This window comes from Cyprinus carpio, chromosome A5 (genome assembly GCF_018340385.1).
Source record: "Cyprinus carpio isolate SPL01 chromosome A5, ASM1834038v1, whole genome shotgun sequence".
NCBI lineage: Eukaryota > Metazoa > Chordata > Actinopteri > Cypriniformes > Cyprinidae > Cyprinus > Cyprinus carpio.
Window position 1 is genome coordinate 140,001 of NC_056576.1, and position 27,915 is coordinate 167,915.

At 36.2% G+C, this 27,915-nt stretch overlaps 1 protein-coding gene across 1 annotated transcript in view; it reads left to right on the forward strand.

The window, feature by feature from the left end:
- Positions 1 to 27,915, forward strand: part of LOC109064328 (calcium/calmodulin-dependent protein kinase type II subunit beta-like) — a 49,866-nt gene that overhangs the window by 20,706 nt on the left and 1,245 nt on the right. The window contains exons 6-18 of the mRNA XM_042757179.1: positions 2,788 to 2,860; positions 6,844 to 6,946; positions 7,083 to 7,166; positions 7,806 to 7,900; positions 8,523 to 8,645; positions 8,747 to 8,830; positions 8,914 to 8,956; positions 10,434 to 10,529; positions 15,390 to 15,425; positions 17,306 to 17,340; positions 19,382 to 19,450; positions 22,545 to 22,589; positions 25,254 to 25,302. Coding sequence (XP_042613113.1) covers positions 2,788 to 2,860; positions 6,844 to 6,946; positions 7,083 to 7,166; positions 7,806 to 7,900; positions 8,523 to 8,645; positions 8,747 to 8,830; positions 8,914 to 8,956; positions 10,434 to 10,529; positions 15,390 to 15,425; positions 17,306 to 17,340; positions 19,382 to 19,450; positions 22,545 to 22,589; positions 25,254 to 25,302 — 935 coding nt within the window. The remainder of the gene's footprint in view (positions 1 to 2,787; positions 2,861 to 6,843; positions 6,947 to 7,082; positions 7,167 to 7,805; positions 7,901 to 8,522; positions 8,646 to 8,746; positions 8,831 to 8,913; positions 8,957 to 10,433; positions 10,530 to 15,389; positions 15,426 to 17,305; positions 17,341 to 19,381; positions 19,451 to 22,544; positions 22,590 to 25,253; positions 25,303 to 27,915) is intronic.

Below are 27,915 nucleotides of genomic sequence, written 5' to 3' on the forward strand. Positions count from 1 at the left end.
GGAGTACTTTAATTTACAGCCCTGAACTTTACTGCCATGCCTTAACTTTACACATATGCCCGTAAACTCATGCTGTGCACACTGCACATGGATAATAATAATGACAGCTATAACGTTATTTATCAGTAATGTTCAAATGCTTAAAGTGTTGCATTAAAAATTAAATATTGTCATAAGGCTAGATTGCTTTAATTAGTTTTATGTCAATCTAATAATTTAGGCAGTTTTGCCTTTTTAGGGCAGATGAGAATGACAGAATCATCTTCTAGTATGTGTGAAAGATTAAATTTGCCGATTAAAACTTAAACTATGATTAAACTATGCTGATTAAAATGGTTTTTAATTTTAATTAAATGCAATCTTTTAAATTAGCAGTTTGTTAAGGATAAAAGAGTCTGCAAACTGACCAGTTAATGCTAACTGGAATTACTAAACTGACAGTGTCAGAAGCAAAGCTTAAGTCCAAGTAAAAATCTTAACATTGATCCTTTGCATATTAGTCTTAAAAAGCTTTTATGTCTTCAAATAGCACAATTTCAGTTCTGTAGCTCTAAAGTCAGTCTGCCAAATCTTCTGCATCTTAATATAGCAATTTTTCTTAAATAATGATAATGGTCTATATACTGTATGATCTAAATTTGCTTCTCGCAAGATTATTTAGCTGAAAGGCATTTGATTTGTTCAGAATAAAATTTGTAATTATTAATTCTAATGAAATTATTGCTTACACTACAGTTCAAAAGTTTGGGTCAGATTTTGAAATTGTTTTTGAAAAGTCTCTGATACACACCAAAAGCAGCAGTAAAAACAGTAATATTGTGAAACATTAATGCAATTTAAAATAACTTTTCTACTTTAATATATTTTAAAATGTAATTTATTCATGTGATGGCAAAGCTGAATATTCAGCGGCCATTACTGCAGTCTTCAGTGTCACATGATCCTTCAGAAATGATTCTGATTTGTTATTTAAGAAAAAATGAAAACAGCTGTGCTGCTGAATGTTTTTTCAAACCAAGATAGAGTTTTTCAGGTTTCCTCGATGAATGGAGCGTTCAAAAAAGCTGCATTTTTTTTAAATGGAAATCTTTCGTAACATTATAAATGTCTTTACTGTCACTTTTTTTGTATTAACTTCCTTCTAAAAGAAAATCTTACTGTACTTTTGAATGGTAGTGTAAGTCAGTTTGTAGCTTTAAAGATTTCAATACAGCAAATGTCATTCACAGTTACACCGTATCACATGACCTTCACACACACACACTGCTCTCTCACTTCAGCATGCAAACCCTCTTACTGTTCACCCCTCCATGTGCTGTGTGATTGTAGAGCAGCTATAACTCTCCCCCCATCTTTTTCTTCCAGCACCGACTGATTTGACTCATGGGATATGCTGTATACTGGAATAGCTTTGACCTAGAGAACCATTTACAGCATTAATTGATTTACACAATTGATGTCTTCTTTTACTTGACCACGACCTCAGTCACACTCTATTATCACTAGGGTTTCGGATCTGGATTTGGGATGTTAAATACCGAAACCATCTTTCGCCCTGGTGTAGGCTGTACCCGTGCATAGCAACATGCAGGGGTCTCTTGGCAACCAGCTCATATGCGTGCATGCATGTGTTGCTGCTATCCTACACTCCTTAACACGCATTCAAACCGCAATCACATTACACTCTCATGACACTATATTTATCAAAGACTGCATAGATATACAGCTGTGTTACTCTGTATGGTTTACTTCAAGGTTTAATTTCCAAAACCCTATTTTACTGCCCTAGGGAGGATGAGAAGAGTAGAGTTGCAAGCAGCAATTAGCAGCAGCTTGCCAATCAAGCTCTTCAGTGTTACATAATCCTTCAGAAGTCATCTTAAAATGCTGATTTGGTGCTCAAGAAACATTTCTATTATTATCAAAGTTGACAACAGTTGTGTGGCTTAATATTTTTGTGGAAACCATGAAACGTTTTTCTCTGGATTCTTTCATGAATTGAAAAAAAAAATGCATTTATTTAAAATAGAAATCTTTTGTAACAATGTACAAGTCTTCACTGTCACTTGTAATGCGTCCTTGCTTAAAAAAAAGTATTAATTTCTTGAAAAAATTAAATAAAATCCTTACTGACTCCAAACTTCTGAATGGCAGTGTATGTAAATGCAGTTTTGTTGCATTTTTGGCTTTTTAGTTTATCTCAGATCCATTCCGTCAGCAGATTTTTGCGTTCAAGAAAAAATTTGCTTACACTGGATTCATAAATATTTGAATCTATGATCTGTTTACCACTTTTACACTGAATCGTAACAACCTTACTGTATCCAAAAAAAAAAAAAAGTATTTTGGAACCTCTTGTATTTTGAAGTAATTTTATGGGACAAGTCCTACATATGTTGGCATAAGAAAATAAAAGGAAACTCTCAAAAGATGCAAAGCATTGCCTCCATATAATAATGTTTATATTGTACCCAAATTTAAATACATCACAATTGAATCAATTTATATTTAACAAATTTTCAGTTCTGAGGGGATGTTTTAGTTTCTGACTATTAGTGCTGAAATCCACCTGCGGTTTTGCAACTTAAATTTTTTTATTTTTTTATTATTATTTCAGATATTGTATGCTAATATTTAGCTAAATGGAGGCAAGGCTTGAGTCTAGAGAGATACCCTTCCCCTTCCCTTTTACATTTCTACTTGCCCCAAATACCCCTCACCCCTGGCCTATGCACGGGACTGTAGCGCTGCTCAGACTAACCTACGCCCCCTGCTGTTTGCATGCAGTCACTGCATCCAGCAGATCCTGGAGGCGGTGCTTCACTGCCATCAAATGGGCGTGGTGCACCGAGACCTGAAGGTAAGTGACATTTGTGATGTGTATGAACTTGTGTATGTGCTCATAAACTTGCTATGTGGAAATCTGTGCCTACTGCTGTGTAGATTTGAAGGGGACTGACATAATTGCTGATAAGAACTCTTGGTCCACCTGCGAAAATGGGTGGAAAAAAGATTCAGAAATGCATGGGAGGTCAGTCCGATGTCACACAGTGATAGTGCATGGCATACATGCTTGAGTATTGCTGTGTTATTGGCCATTGCTGGTAATAAATTCTCTTTTCATGAATGTTCAGGTAAGACTGCGCTAATTGGACTGACTTAAAGAGCTACATTGATTTTTAGTTTATTGATCAAGACAAATGTCTCTCTTGCACTTCAGAAGTGCTCCCACTAAAAATGACTCATGCAATTATTATTATATAAATAAAAATAGACAAAATTTAATTAACTATGACAATGTAGCTATCTGGATTGCTTTTATTAACCAGAGAGTCAGTGTAGACATCAGGGTCCCAGTCCCAGACCAGTCGTCATGTCCAGGTTTGAGTGCACTGCAACACCATTTAACTGCTCCCTCTAAAATGCAGTGTGCTTCTGGGAATTGTTGTTCCTAGACATAATTCAACTACTGTCATGTTACCTGGCATGCTTTGCAATCAGATTACAGTGCATTTCTAGGCCAGAAATTAGCCTAGGATACTTATCGTAACTGCCAAAAGCTCCAATGACTGCTGGACGAACACCGCTGCAGAATGCATGCTGCATGTTTGTGTATGCATGTATAAGTGATTTGATTGTGACTTGTATCTGTAATGTCACTTCATAAATACACATTTATCTGCAGGTTTTCTTCAAAATGCACAGATCCGGTGCACTTTGTATTGTTTACTTCTATTGACATGTTGAGTCTGTAAAGAGCATATGCAAATTGATATCCAGATGTATATCAATAAATCAGGCGCTTTGATCTGATTTAATTAGTAAAGCACAGAAGGTATAATTTAAGCGAAACATGAAACTGAAATTTAAGATGCCATTTAGCCGAAAACTGAAAAAATGTGGTAATAATTACATTAGCGTAATTGGATAATTGAACTCTGTATTCTGTTAAAGGTGTTGTGTTCTTATAGATGATAAATTAATCCAGTCATAGTTAGTTTGGCAACAAGTTGCCTCATTATTTCAAAATTTTTTAATCTGAAACCAAAAAAATCATTACTACTTTTGCTGTTTTTGCCGAAAATTGGACCATGAACACTTGACATTCCTCCCTAGCACAACTGCAGCCATAGTTATTTACAAGTATTAATGTCTAGATCTGCAATAGACTTCAACGGATGATTTTTTAAGTATTTAGGTTATAATTAATGTTAGAAAACCAAAAATAAAGTTTTGTTAATTAAATTTAGATAATTGGTTAATTGAACTTGTCATGCTCTTCAAGGTGTCAAGTTCTTTGGTGATAAATTAAACCAGTCATAGTACAGTTCTTCAGCAACATACCCCCTCTCAAAATTTGCATATTGCTATTTTAGCATCATTTTTGGGAATGGTTTAGTGTGTCCATACTGCTGACATGTTTACCTTTTGTAGCTTATTTACGTTTTGTGCATGAAATAGTCAAACGAGTCATTTGAGAAGCGCCAATTAAACTTCACTCATTTTGATCAATGATTTTGACCTTTCAGAACTTTTTCCTTTGAAAACTAAAAATAGTTATTTTTTGGCGTTTAAAACAAATATTTTAAATTACTGTAATTTTGGTGCATCTCTAGATTTAATCTGATTCAAGCCTCAATTTCACTGTAGCAGTATCCAGAAAAAGAAACCATGTAAATGCTAAAAACGGTGTTGCTGCATTTTGGTTTCATGGTCTCAGTGTCTGCCCACACTGGAGTGCCCTTTTAAATGGAAGCCTGGGGCATGCGCTCTTCCACAGTGGGAATCTGAGTGGGCACGACAGGAATGCCACTGCAGAAAAGAGCAGCGGTCTTGCACATACACACACAGACACAATAACACACATCTATCAACACCCATGCTTTTTGGGGTTTTTACCTGAGCTAAAGCAGTAAGTAAACTAAACCAACTCATGCCAATTTAAGCAGTGCACCTAGCTTTGATTCGTAGCTGTGCCCATGCTGATGAGATTTTTGCTAGGAAGTCATGTCATGGATTTCACTGCAGAGGTTATATGCTTGTGAAAGAGCATTGGAGAGCTAGATTTGTTCTCAGAGGGTGCTGTTCATCAAAATTCCTCCCACTACTGAGTTTAAAGGCTGGGATTAGCTCCTGGTGTTCCAGCCCTTAGCAGAGTGCATGTTTAACCTCTTTTTTTTTTCTTTTCTTTTGGAAGCGATCCGCATTAGCTATGCTGTATGAGAGCTGCTGAAGACGGAGACAAAATCTAGGAAATTTTAATGAAGGGAAGGTAGTGAGGTGATTATGATAATGAGTGTTATGGGAACAGGGATGACAATGTAAAAAAAATAAATGCCCCCTGGCTTAAAATGAAACATTCAGGAGCCAAATTTGCTTAATTTGCAGTGCCATTTATGTATATGTAAATGGCTCATTAGCGACTGTTTCTACGGGCCGCTATATGTAAGACATCTGCCAAATTGAAAGTCAAAGCTTGTCTGTGAGCACTTGAGATTAAGTTGACTCTGCATCTGCAACTATACAGTTATTCACATGTATTAATATCTAGATGTTTTTTTTAATAGGATTTAAGTATTATAATTACAAGTGTTATAGATTATTTATGCATATTTTAAAAAAATATATTGGTTGATGTTCTTTTAAATATTGATAATCAGAGAACCCTACAGTCAATTTGCTCTTAGCTTCTAATGAAAGCAGTGCATCAATTATATATGAAACGAATGTAAAATAGATTTTTTTAGTGTTCTGAAAGTAGTCTCTTATGTTCGCAAAGTCTGCATTTATTTGATAAAATATCAAAAATACAGTAAAATAGTAATATTGTGAAAACATTAACTGTTTTCTATTTTAATATAGTTTAAAGTGTAATTTATTCCTGTGATTGCAAAGCAGTATTTTCATCAGTCATTAAACGAGTATTTAGTGTTGCTTGATCCTTAGTCCACAGTTTATTATTACAGTTGAAAACGTTTCTGCTAGTTTATATTTTTGTGGAAACAGTACCCTTTTTTCTTAAAGAATAGAAAGTTCAAACGAAAGCATTTACTTGAAATAGAAATCTTTTGTAACATTATAATGTGTGTCACTTTTGATCAGTTTAATTCATCCTTGCAGCATTAAAGTATTGTTATTATTATTTTAAATAGTCTTACTGACCCCAAACTGTTAAACGGTAGCTATTTTTATTTGTCAGTTGTCACAGTTTTAATCATTTTAGTAGCAGTCTACAATGTGAATAAGAGAGTGAGGGATGTGGATGTTAGATCCAACAGACTCTGCAATGCAGGAAAAGCTGCTTGAGATTTCACTTTCTACTGCAGTGCTAAAGGTGTGTGTGACTGTGTATTTGGTTTGTTAGCCAGCCCTTATAGATCAGAGTTGCTAGCACTATGATTTATAAGATTGTGTCGTGTGTGCTAGCAGAAGCATCAGGAGGCACTAGAGGAGATATCACATTATTAGCACAGTCAGTGACAGAGAATAATGAGGATGGATAATCTGGGTCAGTTGGGAGGAAAACATGCACACACACACACTTATTACCAGTGTAGACAAAGGTTTTTATTTTTTCTGCGTCCTTTATTTAGAAACATTCTGCAGTCAGAAAGTTCAGCCAAACCCACCATTCAATTAATGTCTAACAGAATCTGATTTGGGAGGTTGATTATATCATACACATTTAAAATGTGCGCTGGTTTTATGTTAAGAACATGTGATGGGTATCTGACTATCTATTCTTGTTGTGAAGTGTGTGTCAGCATGCACAGTGTGTTTGTTACTATGAGTGTAAAGTTGTGTGTTAAGGCAGGAGAAATGTTGTCTTCATTCTCCCCTCAGCCAGAGAATCTGCTCTTGGCCAGTAAGTGCAAGAACGCCGCTGTGAAGCTGGCCGACTTTGGACTGGCCATTGAGGTGCAGGGAGACCAGCAGGCATGGTTTGGTATGAAGACATTGCCAGAATGACGCAAACCTGTAGTTTGATATTGAGAGACACCCACACGATTTATAACAAACACTTTAGAACTCCTTTGTACTGCTTACACCTTTATAATCACATTTTACTGTGCATTTTACAGGATTTGCAGGGACACCAGGTTACCTGTCCCCTGAGGTGCTGAGGAAGGAAGCATATGGCAAACCGGTGGACATCTGGGCCTGCGGTAAATAAACTCAAATCCAGTGACAAGCACATGCTCATTTTGAAGAAATTACAAGAGTTTTATGTGCTGTGTGCCAAAACTAAGTGAGCTGCCTTGCTGTCTGCTTCTCCGTCTGCCTTCCCTGCTGATATAAAGCTATTTAAACCAACCCAAGAGGGTTTTCTGTTCTCAGCTGGTCTCCTCTCCTAGTCAAGCTGGTCTGGTTGTCTGGTTTCAGAGGGGTTTTTGGACACTTTCTAATTTTTTTGGCCTGCCAGCTAAACAATCTAAACACCAGCTTGACCAAGATGGAAGATCAAACAGACTTGGAAACTGGACTAGGCTGGTTTATTTGTTTTCAGCAGGGTCCTAAACGGATGTTCATACATACAGAGATTTGCAGTGACAGATAGAGTTTTTAATGAAAGCTGGTGATTTCCAGTCAACCTGCATGACACCAATTAAGCTTACAAGCAAACAAAGACAAAGAGACTCAGCAACCTCATCTCTTTTGTACTTCTTTTGAGTATGGAACAAATAATATTAACTGGCAGCACCGTTTAACTGGCTGTACTGTATACAACTTTAAGCCTTAAAATTGCTGTTTACATGGGCTCTACTTGGAACAGATCATTTTTCTTTTTAATTCTCTTTATTAAGGTGTGATTCTGTACATTCTGCTGGTTGGATATCCACCTTTCTGGGATGAGGATCAGCACAAACTTTATCAACAGATCAAAGCGGGAGCTTATGATGTGAGTTTTATGATCTTTTCAGTTTTGAGTACTATATTTACCAATAAACACCAAAACTTTGATATGATGAAATGTGTTGGCTTTCACATTATCAAAACACTTCATTGCTATCACAAGTATAGAATATCACATTGAATTTTTTATTAGTTTGACTTTAGATGGCACAATACATTTTTAACACATAAAGGCATTGTTTGTCTAATAGACTGCTGAAGTGATTTATTTCAAAATAAAAGTTGCCTATTTCATAGAATGGAATAGAATGCATGAGTGGGCGATTTTTGATAATATTGATATATTAAGTACTTTTAGTATCATTTTATGTGGTTCAAAATTCTTAGGGAATATTGATTGATTCATATTCATTCATTAGGGTTAGTATGGTATGGGTTTTCCATTTTGGCTGAGCCAACATTGACTCATACATCTGCATAGTGCCAGTTCATTAAATTGAGAAAATGGAACTTCAAAAAGTGATTTAGTGAATAATATCAAATTTTTTTATTTCTCTAATAGTTTCAAAGAAATTGCAAATTCCAACAGGTGGTTTATTTGATGCAGTGCTTGCTGACAGAGCTAAAGTGTTGTTGAATAATATCAAATTTTTTTATTTCTCTAATAGTTTCCATCTCCAGAATGGGACACAGTTACTCCTGAAGCCAAAAATCTCATCAATCAAATGCTAACCATAAACCCTGCCAAGAGAATCACTGCACAGGAAGCTCTCAAACACCCATGGGTCTGCGTATGTATTCACAGACGTGCACATGTAGAACACTTAGACAAAAACAGCAAAACGCGGATGTAGATATACAGTAAAAATCTTTTCCCTATTTGTTTCCATAGCAACGCTCTACTGTGGCTTCTATGATGCACAGACAAGAGACTGTGGAATGCCTGAAGAAGTTCAACGCCAGGAGGAAACTCAAGGTCTGTTTCATGGTCAAACACACATGCTCAGTCAATTCTAATTTTACACACACACAGGTTATATTTCCTCATTGTCCTCACAGGGGGCCATCCTCACCACCATGCTTGTGTCACGGAACTTCTCTGGTAAGTTATTCAGGTGGGATGAAGCTGCAAACTAACCTTGGAACTGTTTTGATTGACAGCTGAGTTGATGAATATGTGTGTTTTCTGATTGGTCTGTTCTGTGTATGTTCTTATGGTTCTCCAGGGAATCGTCTATGTGTCTTTTAGATCCCCACTCTGTCTTGACGTGCTTTGTTGTCTGTTGTCTGTCAAATAAATACCTTTGGGCAAAATTTGGGCTACACAAGGTTTATATATTTATACACAGATTTTGTGGCCATAAAAAGAATTCAGAGACTTAAGATATACTTAAAGTGTTATAATGTTATTGCATTAGATATCAAACCAAATGGTACCTATAAAACAAATCATGTTAGAGAGTTACTCCAGTGGTTCTATGTGCATTTTTATGATCCTGCATAATAAGCCATTTAACCACAAAATAATCACCAAAAACGCAGTGCTACTAAATTTTATTGACACAGTAATGTCATCGAGCAACATGCATGAATGAGAAAATATAGTTTAAAAAATTACATTTGATTATTTAATTTCTGAATACTTAAAAATTAAACCTTTGTGAAAAAGTACTTTTTTACAGTATCTTTGTCCTATTGTTTGTAATTTGCTTCTTTGTTCTTATTTAAAAAATAATGATTATCTTGATTAAAAGATTTGTATCATAATTTGGTAAGAATATTTTTTCTGTTATGTACATGGTAAATGTGTCCTAATAAAAAAAAAGAAAAGAAAGAAAAGAAAAGCAGGTTTTCTGGAAATTACTGACACAAAATCAGTCATTTTTAATGCAAAAAATATATATATAAAAAAAAAAAAATTCTTTCTGCCCACCACTTACATACAACCTTTTCCTCTCCATCTTGCAGTTTGCAGTTTTAATGTAGCTCTGACCTCACAGATCTCATGCATAATACAAAATAACATGCATTTCTAGACTTCTCCCTGCACATGTAATTTGCTGTCTCTCTCTGTCAGTTTTCTCTTTTTTTGACTGCATCCTTAATGAATATCCAAATAGTTATATCAGCACTTTCTGCCTTTTGAACTCATCTGTGATGCCAGGGCTTTGCTTATAACCGCTTCAGATGATGGTCCAACAAAGGACATTGATAAATATATGTGGTTTTGAATGTTAGGAGGGATGATTCCCTCTGAGTCAGAGTCTTGTTTTTGTTGTCCTTTGGTTGTAATGAAAGTATGGCTTGTGTTTGAGTGGGGATCATTTGTTACAAGCCACCTGTCTCTCAAAGAAATAAAAGAAAATTGGTTTGACGTGTTCTTAAAACTGACAGTTTCTTTTCCCGTAGACTAATGAATGGTTCTCTTTCACTCCCCCTTTCCTCTTCCCTCTCTCTCTCTCTTTTTGTTCCTCCCTCTCATTTTGTTTGTGATTGTGTTTGGGTGGGTATGTGTGCGTATGACGTGGATACTCCTCTGTGTGTGTGTGTGTGTGTGTGTGTGTGTGTGTGTGTGTTAGTGGGTAGCAGACAGACCACGGCTCCCGCCTCGGTCACTGCGGCTGCGGCTGCAGTAGCCGCGGCTGCAGGCACCACAGCAGGGCTGGTGGAACAAGGTAGCGCCGCCCTGCGGGGCCCAATTCCTCTGCCCCTTTCTGTCTATGCTCTCCTCTGGATATTCCTCCCATTCCATTATTCTCTATTCACAGTGTGCTCCACTGTTTTTTTTTTCTTTTCTTTTCCTTTTTATTTGATCTTTTCTCTTTTTTATCTGTTCTCTTTCCCTATTTTCCTAGACATTTTTTTTCCTTTTTCCTTTTTTCTCTATTTTCCCTTTTCGAATTCTTTTTCACTTCCCATATCATTTCCTTACATTTCCTTTTCATTACCCTTGTATGTTTCATTTTTCCTTTCCTTTCCTTTCCTTTCCTTTCCTTTCCTTTCCTTTCCTTTCCTTTCCTTCCCTTCCCTTCCCTTCCCTTCCCTTCCCTTCCCTTCCATTTCACTTTTACTTTGTTAATTTCCTTTCTCTCTGCTTTTCATTTTCCTTGCTTTGCCTTTTCAATTTTTTTTCCTTTCCTTTCCTGTTCTTTCCTCTTTACTTCCCTATTAATTTCCCTTCTTTCTATTTCCTTTTTCCTTTGTTTTTCCATTTCTTTCAATTTTCCTTTCCCCTTCCCCTACCCCTTGTACTTCCTTTTACCTTTTCCTTTCTTCTTCCCTTTTTCTTACCTCTTTTCCTTCCATTTTCCTGTTTACTTCTATATTAATTTATTTTCTCTTTTTCTGATTGATTTCAGCTTTTCTATCTTATTCTTATCTTATTTGTCTAATTCATTTTAGTTTTCACCCCCCCCCCCCCCCCCTTTTAGTTTCTTACTTCTACAAAAGAAAACCTTTTGTATTTCATCCTCCCTCAACATCCTTTCTGTCACTCACTAGTCCATGATTGTCTCTGCATGGGGCTAAAGCATGCATGATGACTCACCCTCTACCTGTCTTACCTGCTGTTTCTTCTTTTTCTTTCTTGTCCTCCACACTTTTGTGTCATTATTCACCTCATTTCTCCTGTAGTTCATGTCTTATAACATATGTATTGGTTATTGGTTCTCTCAGCAGTCTGTCATCATCATTTCATTCATCTTTCATTTATTTCACAGAGGATCTACACCAAGATCCCTACATGATGAATGTATTTTCCCCTCCCACTCTCCTTTTTTGAGTCTTGTTCTCTCCATCAATTCTTCCTTTCATATGTGCCATAAATCACTGCCTCTTCCCTTTTTTCTGGTTTATTCTTAACCTCCTTCTCATTGCTTTTCTTTGCCATTTTTATCTGACACCCATAAGCCTTCTTCACTTTCATCCTCTGTGTTCTTCCTTCCTTCCTTTACTCTGTCTTTAATATGGTCTGTGAAGTTGAAGTTCACCCCCTGTTTCAAAGGGTGGAACAGTCTGCCTGCTGTTGTGCTGAATGCTGCATGGGAGGTTGGACTAATGCATGTTCACTAACTTGGGGGTGTGATGGGCTGAACGAATCTGGTGCACTCGTGCATGGTCAAAGCTTCTTGACAACTGTACTTACTGTATCTAAAGTTTTTTTTTTTATCAGGATTTCATATTTACGTGTATGGACAAGATGTAGAATTATGTAGAATTTTAGTTAACGTTACTTAGAGAGACTGGATCCACAGTATGAGGGGAAATGCATGGAAACAATATCTCTTTTTGTTCCATTTTGGGCTATAGTGAATATACAGTTGCAGTATATTTGTTTTATTTTGCAGCATTTAGCCTAGAGCACTACACTATGTGTGCAATTTATCAAAGTTAATCTCTGGCCTACATGCCTGTAATTAAACATTATAGTTGTAGTTTGATCAAGAACATTGAATTTGGAATCTTTTTCTTGCCCCTTACTTTAAAGATTTTTTAATCATTGCGTCTCCTCCAGAGCAATAAAAAAAATCATTACTAATCTATCACGAAACAAATCAATGCCAGAGCAAATTATTTTTTTTATTTTTTTTTTTGACCAGATACAGTAGTAAAAGAAGAGCAGATGACAAAATACAAGATAGGTTTGATTATTTTAACATTTTCTGGGTCACTACGTTATTCCCCCACCACTAATAGAGTTATCTTTATAGTCTCGACTGGATGTGTTGTAGATATTTGTCAGCCTTTTAATTGTATTCATCTTGACATTTATTTATTTGTTCTAAAATGGCTTAAAATTGTGTTTTTCTATCAGTGGAATTATCATTTTGACCAAACAGCCTTTGACATTTAAGCTTAAAGGCAAAAATTGTGATAATTTAGAATTTCTTGATTTATCCAAACAGCTGTTCTGGAGGAGAAGCCAGTGACATTGTTTTTCCATTTACCTTTTTGAAAGGGCATAAAATGATTAGGGTTTAAATATTTTTCAGCTTTTCTTTTTCCTTTCCTGTTTTTTTAAACATGTATCTTGAGTGAGGTAGAAGGGTTGAGCTGGTACATTGAGCGTGTGCTGTGGCTCAATGTGAAGGCTGTGCTTCATATTCAATGCTCCCTCCACATGCCTGCAATCAAAAATTTATGTAGTGCTGCCTCTCTCTGTTGTCCTTCTACTACCCCCAGCCTGAGCAACCAGACTACTGCGCTATAGGCAGTTACACTACATATGGGACTGACACCTGGATCACTTCAAATCCTCATATTTGACTTTAATATGGTGCATATAAGAGATTATATTTATGTAATATATTTCAGGTTATGTGGACACCCATTTTTTAGTTTGGGCATTTCAGTGGAAGTGTTCAGAAAGTAAAAATCAGTGAGGAGTTCACATACTTTTTGTAATGTTGCAAAAAGCTGTGTTCTCAATTGATAATAATAATTATTATTTCTTCTTCTGCTGCTACAAAACACACAACAAGAATCAAAAAAATCAAAAAAAAAAAAAAAAAAAAAAAACATAATAAAAAAAAAAAATATTATTTAATTTAATTTGATTATATGTTTGTTTAATAAAAATATATTGTAATTATTAATTTATTTCATGTTTATGTATTTTAAAGGCATTAGAGAACAATTGAGGACTAGGTTTTAGAGTAGTGAAACTGCTTATACAAAACAGCCTGGCATAAACGTATTTGCCTGCAATTTTTTTACTAAACCTTGTTTGCTGACTCTCTGCAAAGTAGATCAACTCTGAGAAAAATGATGACTACTGAAAACAAGTTGACATTTTTTGTTCTTGAGTCCATAGATAGATACAGCTCCATAGATAGTCTTTTAGCTTCAGCATTCATAGAAACCACACAAGAGACTCTGATATTTTGACCTCTTCTCCATTGCTCTTTCTTTTTCTCTCCATTCTCTCTTCCTCTCTTTCTCTTGCTTTCTGTGTTAATGGCAAGGTAAGGAGCTCCACTCACTTTAGAGCATTAGAGGTTACTTCACTACTCCTGCTCTTTCTACAGGGACACATGCTCATTTCTTCTCACTGATCTCTTTGGGCCACCAGATGGATGGACTGGTGGCCCAGATACAGTTCTAGGAGGATCTGTATCAAATACCAACCTTGAGTGACCCTGTTCTTTAGTTTATGACCAGAAATACGGCACATGCATTCAACTTGGACCTAATTAAAATTAAAAAAGAAGTGATCTGAATGAACTGCTTCAAAGGTGCTTGAGATAGTGTGTGTGTGAATTTATTTGCATATGTATTTTAAATATGAAATGGTACAAGAACCAACCATGAATGACCGTGATTGTGTCAGATTCTTCTTTATACTCGTTAATGATTGCTTTATATTGATTAAATGAATGTTGTTCACCATGATCCTGTACAGAACACTGAAAAGTATTAATTAATTTATTTTTTAAATTGCCAATCCTAATAGTCCTTGGATTGATAAGTTTCTCTGTCATCTAAACTGTTTGGTTGAACCTAAAAACGCTCATTTTAAATATTCAGTTGTTTCCCTTCCATATGATTGTTTCCTTTCCAAATGGTTTATAAAATCAAATAAAGTGGGAAGAAATGTAGACTGAGTAATGAGATATCAGTGGCACCGTGGTTTCTATGATAATGAAGCAGATAAAAATGTATAGCTTAATTATAGATTTCTCTGCCACAATCTTTCCTGTAAGATGTAAACAAATCTTTTTTTAAAATGTTATTTTTTATGAATTAGACAATGGGGAACTGTTCAATCTGAGGGGCCATGGGTTACACTTTATAATAAATCTTAATCTGTTTAAAAGTCAGTGTTACTTGTATATAGTACTTAATAGGTCATTAGTTTTTGAACAAACAAATAGTAAGTTATCATGAAACATTGAATTGTATTTAATTTCATACACACTACCCTTCTAAAAGAGGGTTGGTTACATTTTTTTTGTATAAGTGATACATTTTTTCAGGATTCTTTGGTAAATAGAAAGTTCAAAATAATAGCATTTAAAAGAAATCGTACTGACTCCAAAGTTTTGAACAGTAGTGTATATTCATATTCATATCTACCTGTACATTGACTGCTGATCTAGTAAGAATTATATAATGTATTGTTAATGAATCATTAATGAAATTTATTATAAAGTGTCATGGCAGAAATCTGGCCAACACAGAATCTGCCCTCGCAAAATGTTCTGGATATTTCTGCAAAATGTGAATTCCTATTATTCACAGAGTTTAGTCTATCTCCTCTCCTGCCATCTTCGACAAATTTTACCATGTTCAAATCCAAATCCATTCCATACTATTCTCCCCCAAAATAAGTGCAGAACCAAAAATCTGCAGATTCTGTCTGGGCCTAGTTATAGTTTGCAAGATTGTTAGTATGATTAATAATTGCGGTTTTATTTTTCATTTTTAGGAAATATAGCCCTGGGTAAACTGCCTTTCCGGCGGGTTAATTGACATTCTGTAATATGCAATATGGTGCTGCTGATTTAAAGTCTCTCTCTTATTTCCTCCCATTGTAGCAGCCAAGAGCTTGTTGAACAAAAAAGCAAAAAAAAAGCAAATAATAACTTAAGAACATCTGACCAACTTCACACATACATGACCATATACATTACCACATTTCACCACTCTCTCCACTACTCCTCCCTGTTATTTTATTGGCTAATCTGTCAGTGCGTGCTTAGAGTGTGTTCTTTATTGCATGATTGTGTTGTATTTTACAAAAGTTTTGTTTGTTCATGTTGTGTTTGATGTGTGGGTATGGGTGTGTTTGTTTTAGGACATGAGAGTTTTAAAACCTGACCACTGACACCTAAAATCACCTTATTAAAATACAGTATATTTCAGTGTCATTCTGATTAAGTTTAGTCAGCCTCTACTGAAAAATGATTTCACCTTACCGACAGATTTAAAAAATATTACAAACAAATCAGAGGCTCTCTAGCTGACATACGAGCGTGGAAATATAAAGTGTTACCAAACACTCTAACGAGCTCTATCCGGTCATGGAGCCAGAGATACCACTGAAAGATGAGACGATATTAAGGTTTTATTTCCATCACCACCTTTAGGCGTGTGGGAGATGTTTAGGAGAATGATATAACGATGACGGCTGTGATGCCATTGAGGAATCTATGGAATCTTCCACAAGAGCCAGAGTAATTTGATTCATGAAAAAGGATTTTCAGAGATGAACTGCACTTAACACTTAGGGGAGTGTTCGCAGACACACACTCAAACACATTTCTACCTGTTTCTACTTTGTCGTCACCCCACTACCCACCTATGTGACTCACACCTGCCATCTCCATGTGTGTGTATGTATGTACATGTGTGTGTGTTTGAGCGAAGAAATAGTTCAGTGGGAAATGTGACTATGCTTCCAAGAATAGCCATGAGTCTGAAACCCTGGAAACTCTGAGACGAAAATAGCAGCATAGCGCTCCTCTCGTCACCTAGCAACAGGCTCCCCCAAGTCCTCTCCAGCCATTTTAAAATATTTCTTCTGTCCTTTTCATGATTACTTTGCTCTCTCTCTCTCTCTCTCTCTCTCTCTCTCTCTCTCTCTCTCTCTCTCTCCTTCCTTCAGCTTTATGCTCCGTCGCAGTCTTCAGAGTTCAAGCTGAGCTGATCTTTATTTAGTCTCTTGTCACTATTTTTCATATTAACTGAAGCTGACTTCCTTACTTTATGTCTAAATCTTTGGACTACCGCTGGTTATGTAATTCTGCTTTAGAATTGGAAGCATTTTTATATTTGTTTAATATGGCAGTTGCAGCAATTGGAAGTTGTGGTTCTGTGTTTTCAACCAAAGCGCTTCTGAGAACATTCTGTGCTTAATATAACTCGTTCTTGGCTGCCCTTTTTTTTTAGGACAAAAAAAATATCACTGAACCGCACAGACTCTGCTTGCTTCCTCTCTCAGCAACCCTGCCTGTCCTTGCACGTCATTCCTACTTTGTGTAGCTCCTACGTTGTTTCCCTGCTTCAAGTTCAGGGCCAGATGTCTCTGAACGGTAACTGTCATATGTCACAAACCACTGACCCCGGATCAGGTAACTTTGCTTACACTGATTATTCCTCAGGTGCACTTCAACTATTCTTCTGCTAGTAGCATGTTTCTCTCTCCTTTTTCCTTCACTTGACCCACTACCTTTCCTTGTTCCTCTTCCTCCAAATCCTCTTGTACAGAAGAACTTCTACATAATTGCCTTGCTCTCGACCCAAACCTTCACATGCACTCCAAAATTATTTTTCAGATCGTTTTGTTTGACTAAAATATACACAGCTCTGACTGCATTTGAGATCTCCTCCCAGCAATTTTCTCTTCACCCCAAATGAACATGGTTATCAAACAAGCCAACAGCTACTTTTTTACATATCGTCTCACAGTTTGCATCGTTTTTCTCACTTCTCTCCTTTTCATTCTCTCTGTAGAAGCGGAAGTCGAGCTCTACCATTCAGTACATGGTGAGAATCTAGTTTCATTTACACCCTTCTATTTTCTTTCATCTTCCTCTTCTTGTACCTCCACCTACTGTACCAGTGCAACTCTTTCTACGAAAGTCTTATTTCTTGCATTTTTGTGGGACATAATGAAATGATGGCCAGTATAATACTTACTCAAACTGGTTCTATTAAAAAAATAAAATACATTTTAAAAAAATTTCATGTTTTTACTGGTCAACTAATCTTGGATCTTAGTCTCAGCCTCACAGACTGCCCACACTCAATCCACTGAACACCTGATTCATATTATCTGAATGGCAGACTTAAACAGTTTATCAGTAGAGACCCGTTCACATCAAGAATTTTAACAATAACTATGTTTGTGTCCATACCTGCAGAAGAGAAAACTCGTAGAATTGGAACAAGTACTAAAACTATATAGTTAAACCCTAATACACTCAAAGTTCTTTTACATTCTTTGCTGAGGGGTAAAAGAAGATAAACAACAGCTTTGGATCTTTTGGAGCTATTGCATGGAGCTGATTTGGAAAGTTTGCTTTGGCAAGCTCCCCAAACTAACTTTATTTGAGGCCGGATTTTGTTCAAAATCAGGTTAATTTTTTTATTTTTGCTTAAAGTGTATATCGGGGCCTTTAATAGTTCTCATTATCATTTTTGGTGTGAACAGGCCTTAAGGGCACAAGTCAAGTCTTATTTTATATGAACAGTTTCAGATAAACTCACCTCTAAGTGGCACATAAAAACTAAATGAACAGAATGGTTGCTTTACATGTCAATCAGTATCTGAATGTCTTAAGTGCACGGTTTCTGGCCAGAACACACTGCAGACTAGACTTTTTGGAGTGGTTTTCTGAAACCACATGGTCCCAGTAAAAGTGTCCAGCTTTCTTGAGTATTTTCTGACAAACACCGGGTTCCTCCTTCTCGCTGTTCTTTCCTTTGTTTGAATAATTTTGACCGGCTTCCATGGACACCACGAACCTTCTGGATCTCATTCTGCATGTTGGTAATTGGATGTATTTTGGTTAATACTGACCACTCTGGAAGCTTTAAAAGCAGGTTTAGGAGAGAGGCCTTTCTGTCCATACACAGGTAGGTAATGGAGTAGTCATGCAGAGTAAGACCCTGTGTTTTCCCAGCTCCACACTGTGTTTTTCCCAATATCTCGATAAGATCTGAAGATCCTATTTATACACATCCCAGGGTTCTGACTGCACCAAATCTTGCTTCCTTTAACTTACATTTATTTGCAGGGCTGACGCTTATATTCTCAGTGCTCAGGAATTTTTTTCTTCTGGGTCCCATAAGAGGATAGCATTGCTGGTTGTCCTTCCCGACAATATTCCTGTTTACTTGGATAAAGTTGAACTTCCATGGAGATACATGACCATCTGTGAAAAGTTTTTGAGAATTGTTAATGAATTCTGTAAGTTACTAGGAACAGCGTGTATTTGAATGGATATGTGTGCCCAGAAGTGTTTTTGCTCATGTATGTGAATTTATTTCATCCAGTAGTCGTGGGCTGCTGTTCATTCATCTCCCTTGACCATGACTCCCCCGCATAGACACATAATAACGACATTCTCGCGTGAGTGCCTGAACTGTACGAGGAAAAATAGACCATTAGATACCACTGCAAGCTCATAGACATGAATCCTGAGGGACCCCGTGTACAAATAAACACCCATATCTAATCCGCCTCTGCATGTTATGTGGCTAATTAGTATAATGGATTAGTTTAGGAAGCCAAATTAGCAAAAATCATTTTATAGATTTTAATAATGACCCTCTCTTCCCTTTCCCTTTCGCTGCTAGAGAACATTGTGTCTCAATGAATATCACTTTCGTGTTTTCATGTAAATAGTTACATAGTAAAGAGTTGGCACTACATCAGTCAGTTACTTTAAAACAGATAATGACAGTACTCTACTGCATGTGTTTGTGTGAGAGTGTTTGTGTACATGTGCATGCCGGACTCTCCCTTGTTCCTTCTCAACTTGACCCTTTCTTAACCGAATGTATGTTGTGTTTCCCTGCACAGCCCCAGACAAACAGCACCAAAAACAGCATAGTCACCAGTCCCAAGGGAAACCTCCCCTCTCCTGCACTGGTATTTACCTCTCTAGTCCTTTTCTTTTCTTCCAGTCCATCCTTTTTTCCTCCCTCTGTTTGTGACTGTACTTGCAATCTTTAGTACAATAAGGATTTTTTGTTTGTTTGTTTTCTTATGTGCTGTTTTACCAACTTTTTCATTGAATCTTATTTCAAAAAAACTAAATATTTTTTTTTTAAAAAATGTAAAGCTAGTTATAAAATGAAATAATATAAACATTATGTAATTTACAATGCAAATGTTAAATGGAAAGATCTGGTGTTTAGAGCAGAGAATAACATGTATGTACAGTATATACAGTGCATATAGTGGCCTGTAAATATATTTACCACTTTACTGTTTACCATTTTTGCTTTTACTTTTAACCAGCTGGTCTCAGGGTGATTTTTAGTGGCTGTAAGAAGTTCTCAAAATGTGTCTTAGCATATTAATGATGAACATGTCCACTATGCTTTGAGAACCACAAAGTATCCATATGCAATCATTTTAAACAATACATTAATTTGAAAGCTAACAAAAGTTTTTTTGTGAAATCATTGACAAATATGCTTTTGATATCTTTTCTGAAACACATGCCACCTGGTTTGATGATTAGTTATTTAATGCAGTGACATTCTTGCATTTTTAAGGGTTTCTACATTGACAAAATACTTTTGGGGCCATTATATTTCTGTATGTGAACTGTGGTCAGTGAGCAGTGTCCAGGCCGTTTGGAGCATCATCATTATGATCTGGATTGGTTTGGGAATAGGAACTCCTCCTAAGGCTCTTAGAATCAGCCCTTAAGCTGTTCTTACAGTTTCCTGGCTGCAGTGGTGAGAAGAGGCTGTTTGGTTCACTGCGATCCTTAATGGTGTTCCTCACCTAAATCCACTGGGTCTAGTATACTGTAGTTGTCAATTGAGTTGAATGTTTACAGTCCTGAGCAGTGCAGTTGCCATTCCAACTGTGTTATTGTGTGTGTGTGTGTGTGTGTGTGTGTGTGTGTGTGTGTGTGTGTGTGTGTGTGTGTGTGTGTGTGTGTGTGTGTGTGTGTGTGTGCATCTCAGGAAGTTTGAAGATCAGCATTTTTTGTAAAAATATAATTTAATTTAAAGGTGCAGTACTACTCCACAGCAGGTGCCATCTAGTTAAACACTATTGAAAGTGCTTTATGAACATTTTAAATGACCCAGCCTTAAAGTGGCACAGCTGTTTTTTGAATTGAACCCTTTACTTTTTGTCTCTGTCCATGGACTCGGTTAAGCTCTGTTGATTCAGTTGCACTCTGTCATTCTGATATATTACTATACACTCTTGCCACACATTTATGGGTTTGTTTTTTTTATTGCATAATGCCACTTTGCCTTTCAGTGTCTGCTTTGATCGGGAGATAATGAAGGTTGTTTATTGCTTGGAGCTGGCAGTGAATTTAATAAATGTCATTATGCCAGCGTGGTGGTACATGGGTGATGTTATTATTTAATGTTTAATGACATCTTGAGTGATATAGATGGATAGTCTATGTTCTGAGGGGAATTTTATAGATTTCTGTGGTCTGTAAAAGCTCAGTGAAGAGGTTTTAGAGTGAACCCAAAGCATTAAGGGAGGAAGCTCCTAATGGAAGCATGACATGCATTCCAGCATATACAGTTATTTGCAACACGTGGCTCAATACATTAGAATATTTTAGGATCTCTCATAGTTGCCCTTTAATGCTGCCACTGTAGAGTCTGTGTGCTGCTCATGTGTGTGCGTTTTATGGTGCAGATATAGTTACTCAAACTTGAAGTGAAGTGAGGAGGTGTTTATGGTCAGTAAAGACTCTAGCCTTAGTGCTTTGTTTCATGGCTTCCCTTCCAGCTTTACTATTAACTCTACAGTTAAGTAGGATTGGATGATATTTTTTATTTAGTACCCTTATTTGATATATCTCCATATTTATGTTTTTGTATTTAAAATTTGCTTTGCTTATGCTTTGAGGAAACTTTACTTTGATCAAACTGCAAAGGATATTAAAAATGTTATATGTAAGAACTAAAAAAAAGGGGGGGAAAATAATTAAATCTTATTTAAAAAGAAAAAATATATAAAAGCAATATAAAGCAATATAAATATATTTTTATATATAGCTATATGACAATAACAATTTTATCAGTAAAACTAATCAACTAAAATTTATTAAAGGTATAGTTCATCCAAAAATGAAAATTATGTCATTTATTCACCCGCAAGTTGTTCTAAACCTGTATGAATTTATTTATTCTGTTGAACACAAGAGAAGATATTTTCAGCTGACGGTAGCCATTGTCTTCAGTAGTATTTTTTTTTCCATACTATGGAAGTCAGTGGCAACTGTCAACTGTTTGGTTACCAGCAATCTTCAGAATATCTTCTCTTGTGTTCAATAGAAGAACTAAATTAATACAGATGACCTGAGGGTGAATAAATGATCACACAATTTTCATTTTTGGCTGAACTGTTCATAGCACACTCATATATAAATATATGAAAGACATTATTTATATATATGATATTATGTTCTCTATTATAGATCAGTGGTTCATAGTAACCTTAGCATGCAACTGCTGCCTGTTGCATGGGGCAACAGTTGTCATGGTGATGAATACCTCATAATGATGGGGACCACAGGCTGCCATTGGACAGTGAGGGAATGTTACTTCCTGCGAGAGAGAAGTGGGCATTACAGATTTATGCGGTCTGATGTGTGTCTAGCTAACAGGTTTCCGGGGTTGACACGTACACAAAGGATGTTAAAATAAACATGTTAGTTTAACGGCTGCTATAGCATCCGCAGTCGTTCTGTCAAAATCACGCTATTTCACTTTCAGCGATAGGATGCTGGTTTTGTGCATTCGTAGTTGGTGGTTTTGAAAAATTGAGCCTAACGTGCAGTAATTTGTTTTATGAAGCTCTCTGCTGTTGAACCTCTGGTGGTTTTTGTGCATGTTTTGTTTGTTAATTGTTACTGGGTTGGCAATCACAAACACCCATCCACCCACACACACACACACACACACACACACACACACTCTCTTTCTTCTTTTTTCTCCTCATGTTTTCCATCCCCTCCTCCCCTGTCACTCTGTAGGAGGCACAGACCACTGTCATCCATAATGCAGTGGATGGGATTAAGGTAACCCACCACCAGCACCACCACCACTCTTTTTCTTTCCTTCCCACCATCCGTCCTCTGTTTGATCTGCAGCCCCACAATGCATTTGTGCTAATGTGACTACAGACTATGACATCATCTGTGCGTGTGTGCCTGTTGGCTGCATGCATGACCCTTTTGAAGTTTAATGTGTACTCGTGCTAGTACTCTTTAAATCCGGTTGAATAACTCATTACTATTAACAAATTGCATCTTTTAATTAAACATAACATGCAAATGAGTATACATATTCTTCTAATGAAACAAATATCGTGTTGAAGGATTGAGTTGTTTGTGTGGCGCTCCTTTCCATATGTGCTAGTGCGATTGTTTTGCAATTAATCGATGGTCTGTTTAATAATGATGTTTATTAATGATTGTGATGATGGGAAATGACTCTTGACAGATCAGATGTTTGCAGTATGAGGCCGAAGAGCAACATTTAGAAATCTGTGTCATGATGAGAATATTAAACCTGCCGTCTTGGTCTCTTTTTGCCTCCGGCTGTGTGGCGTAGAGACCTCTTGTGGTGCTCATTGAAAGTGCAACTTGCGAAACAATCTGCCTTGACATGAAAAAAATATTTTTGACAGTCATTATTTTTTAAATAGCATTTTGTACTTCTAGTGGAAGAGAAATTACACAGTTCATCTTTAAAAATAAAACATAGAATAGAAATGAAACGGAATGAATTCAAATGTAAAATCTATTTAAAATATAATTTTTATAATGCCTGTACAGTCATTTTTGATTAATTTCATGCATCCATGAAAATAAAAGTAGGCCTATAATGTGACAAAAAATGTGTGTGTATATATATGTGTGTGTATATATATATATATATATATATATATATATATATATATATATATATATATATATATATATATATATATATATATATATATATATATATAATTGTATTCTTTTTTTAATATTCTTTTAATTAATTTATAATTTTAAGGTGAATTGCCTGTGAATTTACTAGGGATTGTGCTGATTACAGTACATTATTTTATTTGCAAGCAACTTAAATTGAAATATTTGCTATTATAATAATATATGCTGTTATATTGAATTTGTTCTGTTATTGAAGAGAGGTTTTTAGAAATATTCAAATGTACAGATTTTACAGATGCAAGTGTATGTAGAAGCAAATAGGGCCGAAACCAGTGATGTCACACATCACACTTTGATTCTCCCAGGAGGCAGTAGTGAAGTCTAGATCTGGGCCGAGTTGTTCTGCAAGTGGTTGCTGTTCTGTGTGAATTCTGAATTGGTGTTAATTTCCACCTTGAAAATTTCCACCTTGAAGCTGTCCATTTCGCCACGTTTGCCACTTTCTTTGTAAAGGTGTAACAATGTCTGTAGCGCAGGATAGATGATGGAATGAGAGAACAAAAGCCTTTTCAGGAGCACCTAATAATATCGCCCCACATACTGATGGCCTATTTACAGCAGGAGCTGGTGTCCTTGGTCATCGCTACTGTTACGATATGACAGGTGCACGGTCCCGTTTCTCAGGTGACCATGTCCTCCTCCTCCTCCTTCTCATTTCCTATTGAGACATCATTCTGTCGATTAATTCAATTGAACAATAAGGTACAAGAGCAAGTGGTGCAGTGTGTAAATACTTACCACAACAATGTGTTGTTGCAAACCCTTCAGCTTTGAGTGTTTTCTCAATACAGCTGAGCTAATTTGAAAATATGAAATATTTGTAAAACGATTTAGTAAGAATTGCAATCCATCAGGACTCTGCTTTAAATTAGACATCAAGTGGTGACCCAACACAGCACCAAAGTTATTTATCATACAGGTGAACATCCGTTTCTTAACGAGGTCGACCGATATTGGATTTTGCCGATACTGATAGCTAGGTTGGACCACACTGGCCGATACCGATTAATTAACCGATAGTTTTTAATATGGATACTGAACAAAAACTGAAATAGTGCTTTATAAAAAAAAAAAAAAAAGGCTTACTTCAAGAATGAACAATGAGGCATAGAAGATTTTGATGTTCGGTGTTTAAAAAATAGAGCAAACAGAAAGAGAAAGAGCTATCTATACAAATAGCACGTGCTGTCAGTATATATAATGTATAATGATAGCAGACCCTTCTCAGCTGCTCCAGCAACGGACGCAACCTGGAAAACTATTGGCATGGATCTTTGCCGATAACCGATAGTTCCAGCAATCAACTATCGGTGCCGATTAATCGGCAAAAAACCTATAACATTGGCCAACCTCTAGTTTCCTTACACCCATGCTGCCCGTGGAAGCTTTTGCAGTACTCTTGTAATCAGTGAATCTCTCAGATTTTAGCACAGGATATTGTGAAATTATGAAAGCGTATTGAGTTCATAATGTTCATTCCTGGTGGAGGTGTGGCCTGTGTTCAATATCGTTAAGTATAACAAACATAACAAGCCTCTTCTAACAGTCGTGCTGACATGGACATGCATCATTGAACGGTTAATTGTGTGTGTGATTCTACAGAGTTCTGCTGTTTACATGTTCATTTATGTTGTGTGTATAACAATGAGAGTGAGGACTTTGGTACTTTGGTAGTTGGTATTCTTTCTAAAAAAAAAACTTAATGTATTGTGTGACTAATTGGTGTTCTGTGTCTGAATATCGCAGGAGTCATCAGACAGCAGTAATGCCACAGTGGAGGATGAAGAAATGAAAGGTAAGACTCAACTTTTAGCATTTGTATGGAACAACACACACTGCAGATTTTCAGCAAAGATTTCTAAGGTTTTGTTTAGACAGGCTGCAAAAATATTATATTCGTTTGTAGTCTGAATAGCAAAAATAACATAATACTGTATTTAGTTTAAAATCCAAAAAAATGCATTCAGTACGTTCAGGTTGTCATCTTTTCTACAATGACATCTGCTTTCTTATGTGTTTTTCACATTGGGCTGATTTAAAAGGGATTGTTCACCCAAAAATGAAAATGATAATTATTAACTCACTATTGGGTTGTTCCAAACCTGTATGACTTAGTTTCTTCTCCAAAACACACACACAAAAAAACTGATTTTAAATAATGTTTTTTGTCCATACAGTGAAAGTCAGTGGGGTCCAAAACAACACTGAACCCCATAGAAAAAGAAAAAAAAATATTCAGATTATTCTTGCGAATATCTTCTTTTGTGTTCCACAGAAGAAGAAAAAAATACAGGTTTGCAAAGACACAAAGGCGAGTAAATGAAAGAATCTTCATATTTGGGTGTACTAATCAGATTTTACATAGTTACAGAGCATACAGTCAGTCCTAAAGTTCTTATTTGAAAAACAAATTCAGATTTACACTACCATTTAAAAGTTTGGGATCTTTTTTTGAAAGAAACTTTTATTCAACAATAATTAAATTGATAAAAAGTGATAGTAGTAAAACTTACAGCATTACAAAAGTCTTCTCTTTCAAATGAATGCAGTTCTTTTGAACTTTCTATTAATGAAAAAAAATATATAATATCATCTAAAATGTTATGCAGCACAGCTGTTTTCAATGTTAATAATGAGATTTTTTTTTATTAATTTTATTGTGCAAAAAATTATTAGAATGATTTCTGAAGGATCATGTGACACTGAAGACTGGCGTAATGGCTACTAAAAAATCAGCTATTCCATCACAGGAATAAATATAATTTTAAAATATATTAAAATAGAAATCAATTCTTGTACATTGTAATAATATTTCAAATTTTTCTATCAAATAAATCAAACAAATACGGACTTGGATAGCATAAGAGACTTCTTTAAAAACATAAAAATCTTACTGAGCCCAAACTTTTTAAGTGGTTGTGTATGCAGAGTACGAACAAAAGTCTAAAACATTTTAGATTCACTTCATGGTCCATTAAAATTAAACTGAGAAATTTAGTGAACCGTTTTAGCCTGAGCTCATTCAGTGCTCACTTCTGGGCTCGAAAACTCTGTTCTGGGTTGGTGTCACTCCTACTTTCAGCGTCTGTGTCAGCTCTCTCTGCCCCAGAACAAGGCAAGGGCACCTTGTGCTATAATTAAGCTCAGTGGGAAACAGAGACCCTGGTTATTTCAGAGCGAGTGTGCGTATGAGCAGAAAACTTGCCGCCAAATTTCTGGGCAGACAGTGTGCATGACAGGAGCGTGATGTCTTGTTTTCGAGATCCCACAAAAGAGACGGTGAGAAGGGTATGTGTGTGTGTGTGTTTTACTTTGAGGTGGTGTTGGGAAATATCTGGCTGCAATAGTTGAGTGATGAATTATAGAGCAGCTGTGAGAAGTTAGCTTAATAACATCTATGCTAGCTTTACTGTAAAGCACTTCTGTTTGAATAAGTTGTTTGACTAGAGCCAGTTAATAAGGACTGTAAATAAAAGTTTTCAAACTCTGAAGATGTGTTTTTGATGCAGTCATGTTGATTTCTGCAATCAGCTAGCATGCTTTTTATGGTCCTTTTATAGTTTTAATAGGCTAGTATGTTGATTTGATTTAGGAAAACTTTCTATTTTGTTGTGTTTCTGTAGTGTTGTGTTTGCCAGTGGAACGAGACAAAATACAGTTATATTCAAGATCAATTTTCTGAAAGCAAGTCTTAATATGTCTAGTTTTGCTTCTCAGATACTTGTCTTGTTTTAAAGGAATACTTAATTCAAATACTTATTTGGGACTGCTAGGCTAGAGAATGGCTGCAAAAACCCTATTGATGTCAGTATGCTTTCTGTGTCCCATCTCTCTCTCTGTGATGTTGGGTGGGTTGTCACTGGAAAGCTTGTAGATAACAGTTCAGTTTCAGCCTGACTCCGCCCACACACCTCCAGGCCCCTCCCCCGCTCTCTTCAGTAAGTGCCCTCTGACTGCCATGACCTCACCCACCTTCCCATAATCCCCTTTTGCATGTGTGTGATACAAATCAGCACTAAAATTTGTAAAGTAGTGCCATCAAATGAGTGGCATTACTGAAGATTATGGGTCATAATTTGTGTTCTCATTAGTAAACGGATACTTTGTTTTTAATCATATCTAATCTTGCCGTTTTCGGTGTCCTGATGGTTTAATCAATTTCTGGTGATTTCTCTAGATTTATTTGGAGGTATAGTTCAACAAAAAAAAAGAAAGTTCTGTCATCATTTACTCACCTTACCTTCATGTTCTTCCAGGCATGTATGAATTTCTTTTCCTCTATGAAACACCAAGGGGATGTTTAAACAAAATGCCATTTTCAACTAAAAACAGAAACCTTTTTATGCGTTTTGGCCGTTCTTTTACAAGACAGTGGTGTTTTGGGGGCCTGAAAATGCAAGCTTTTGAA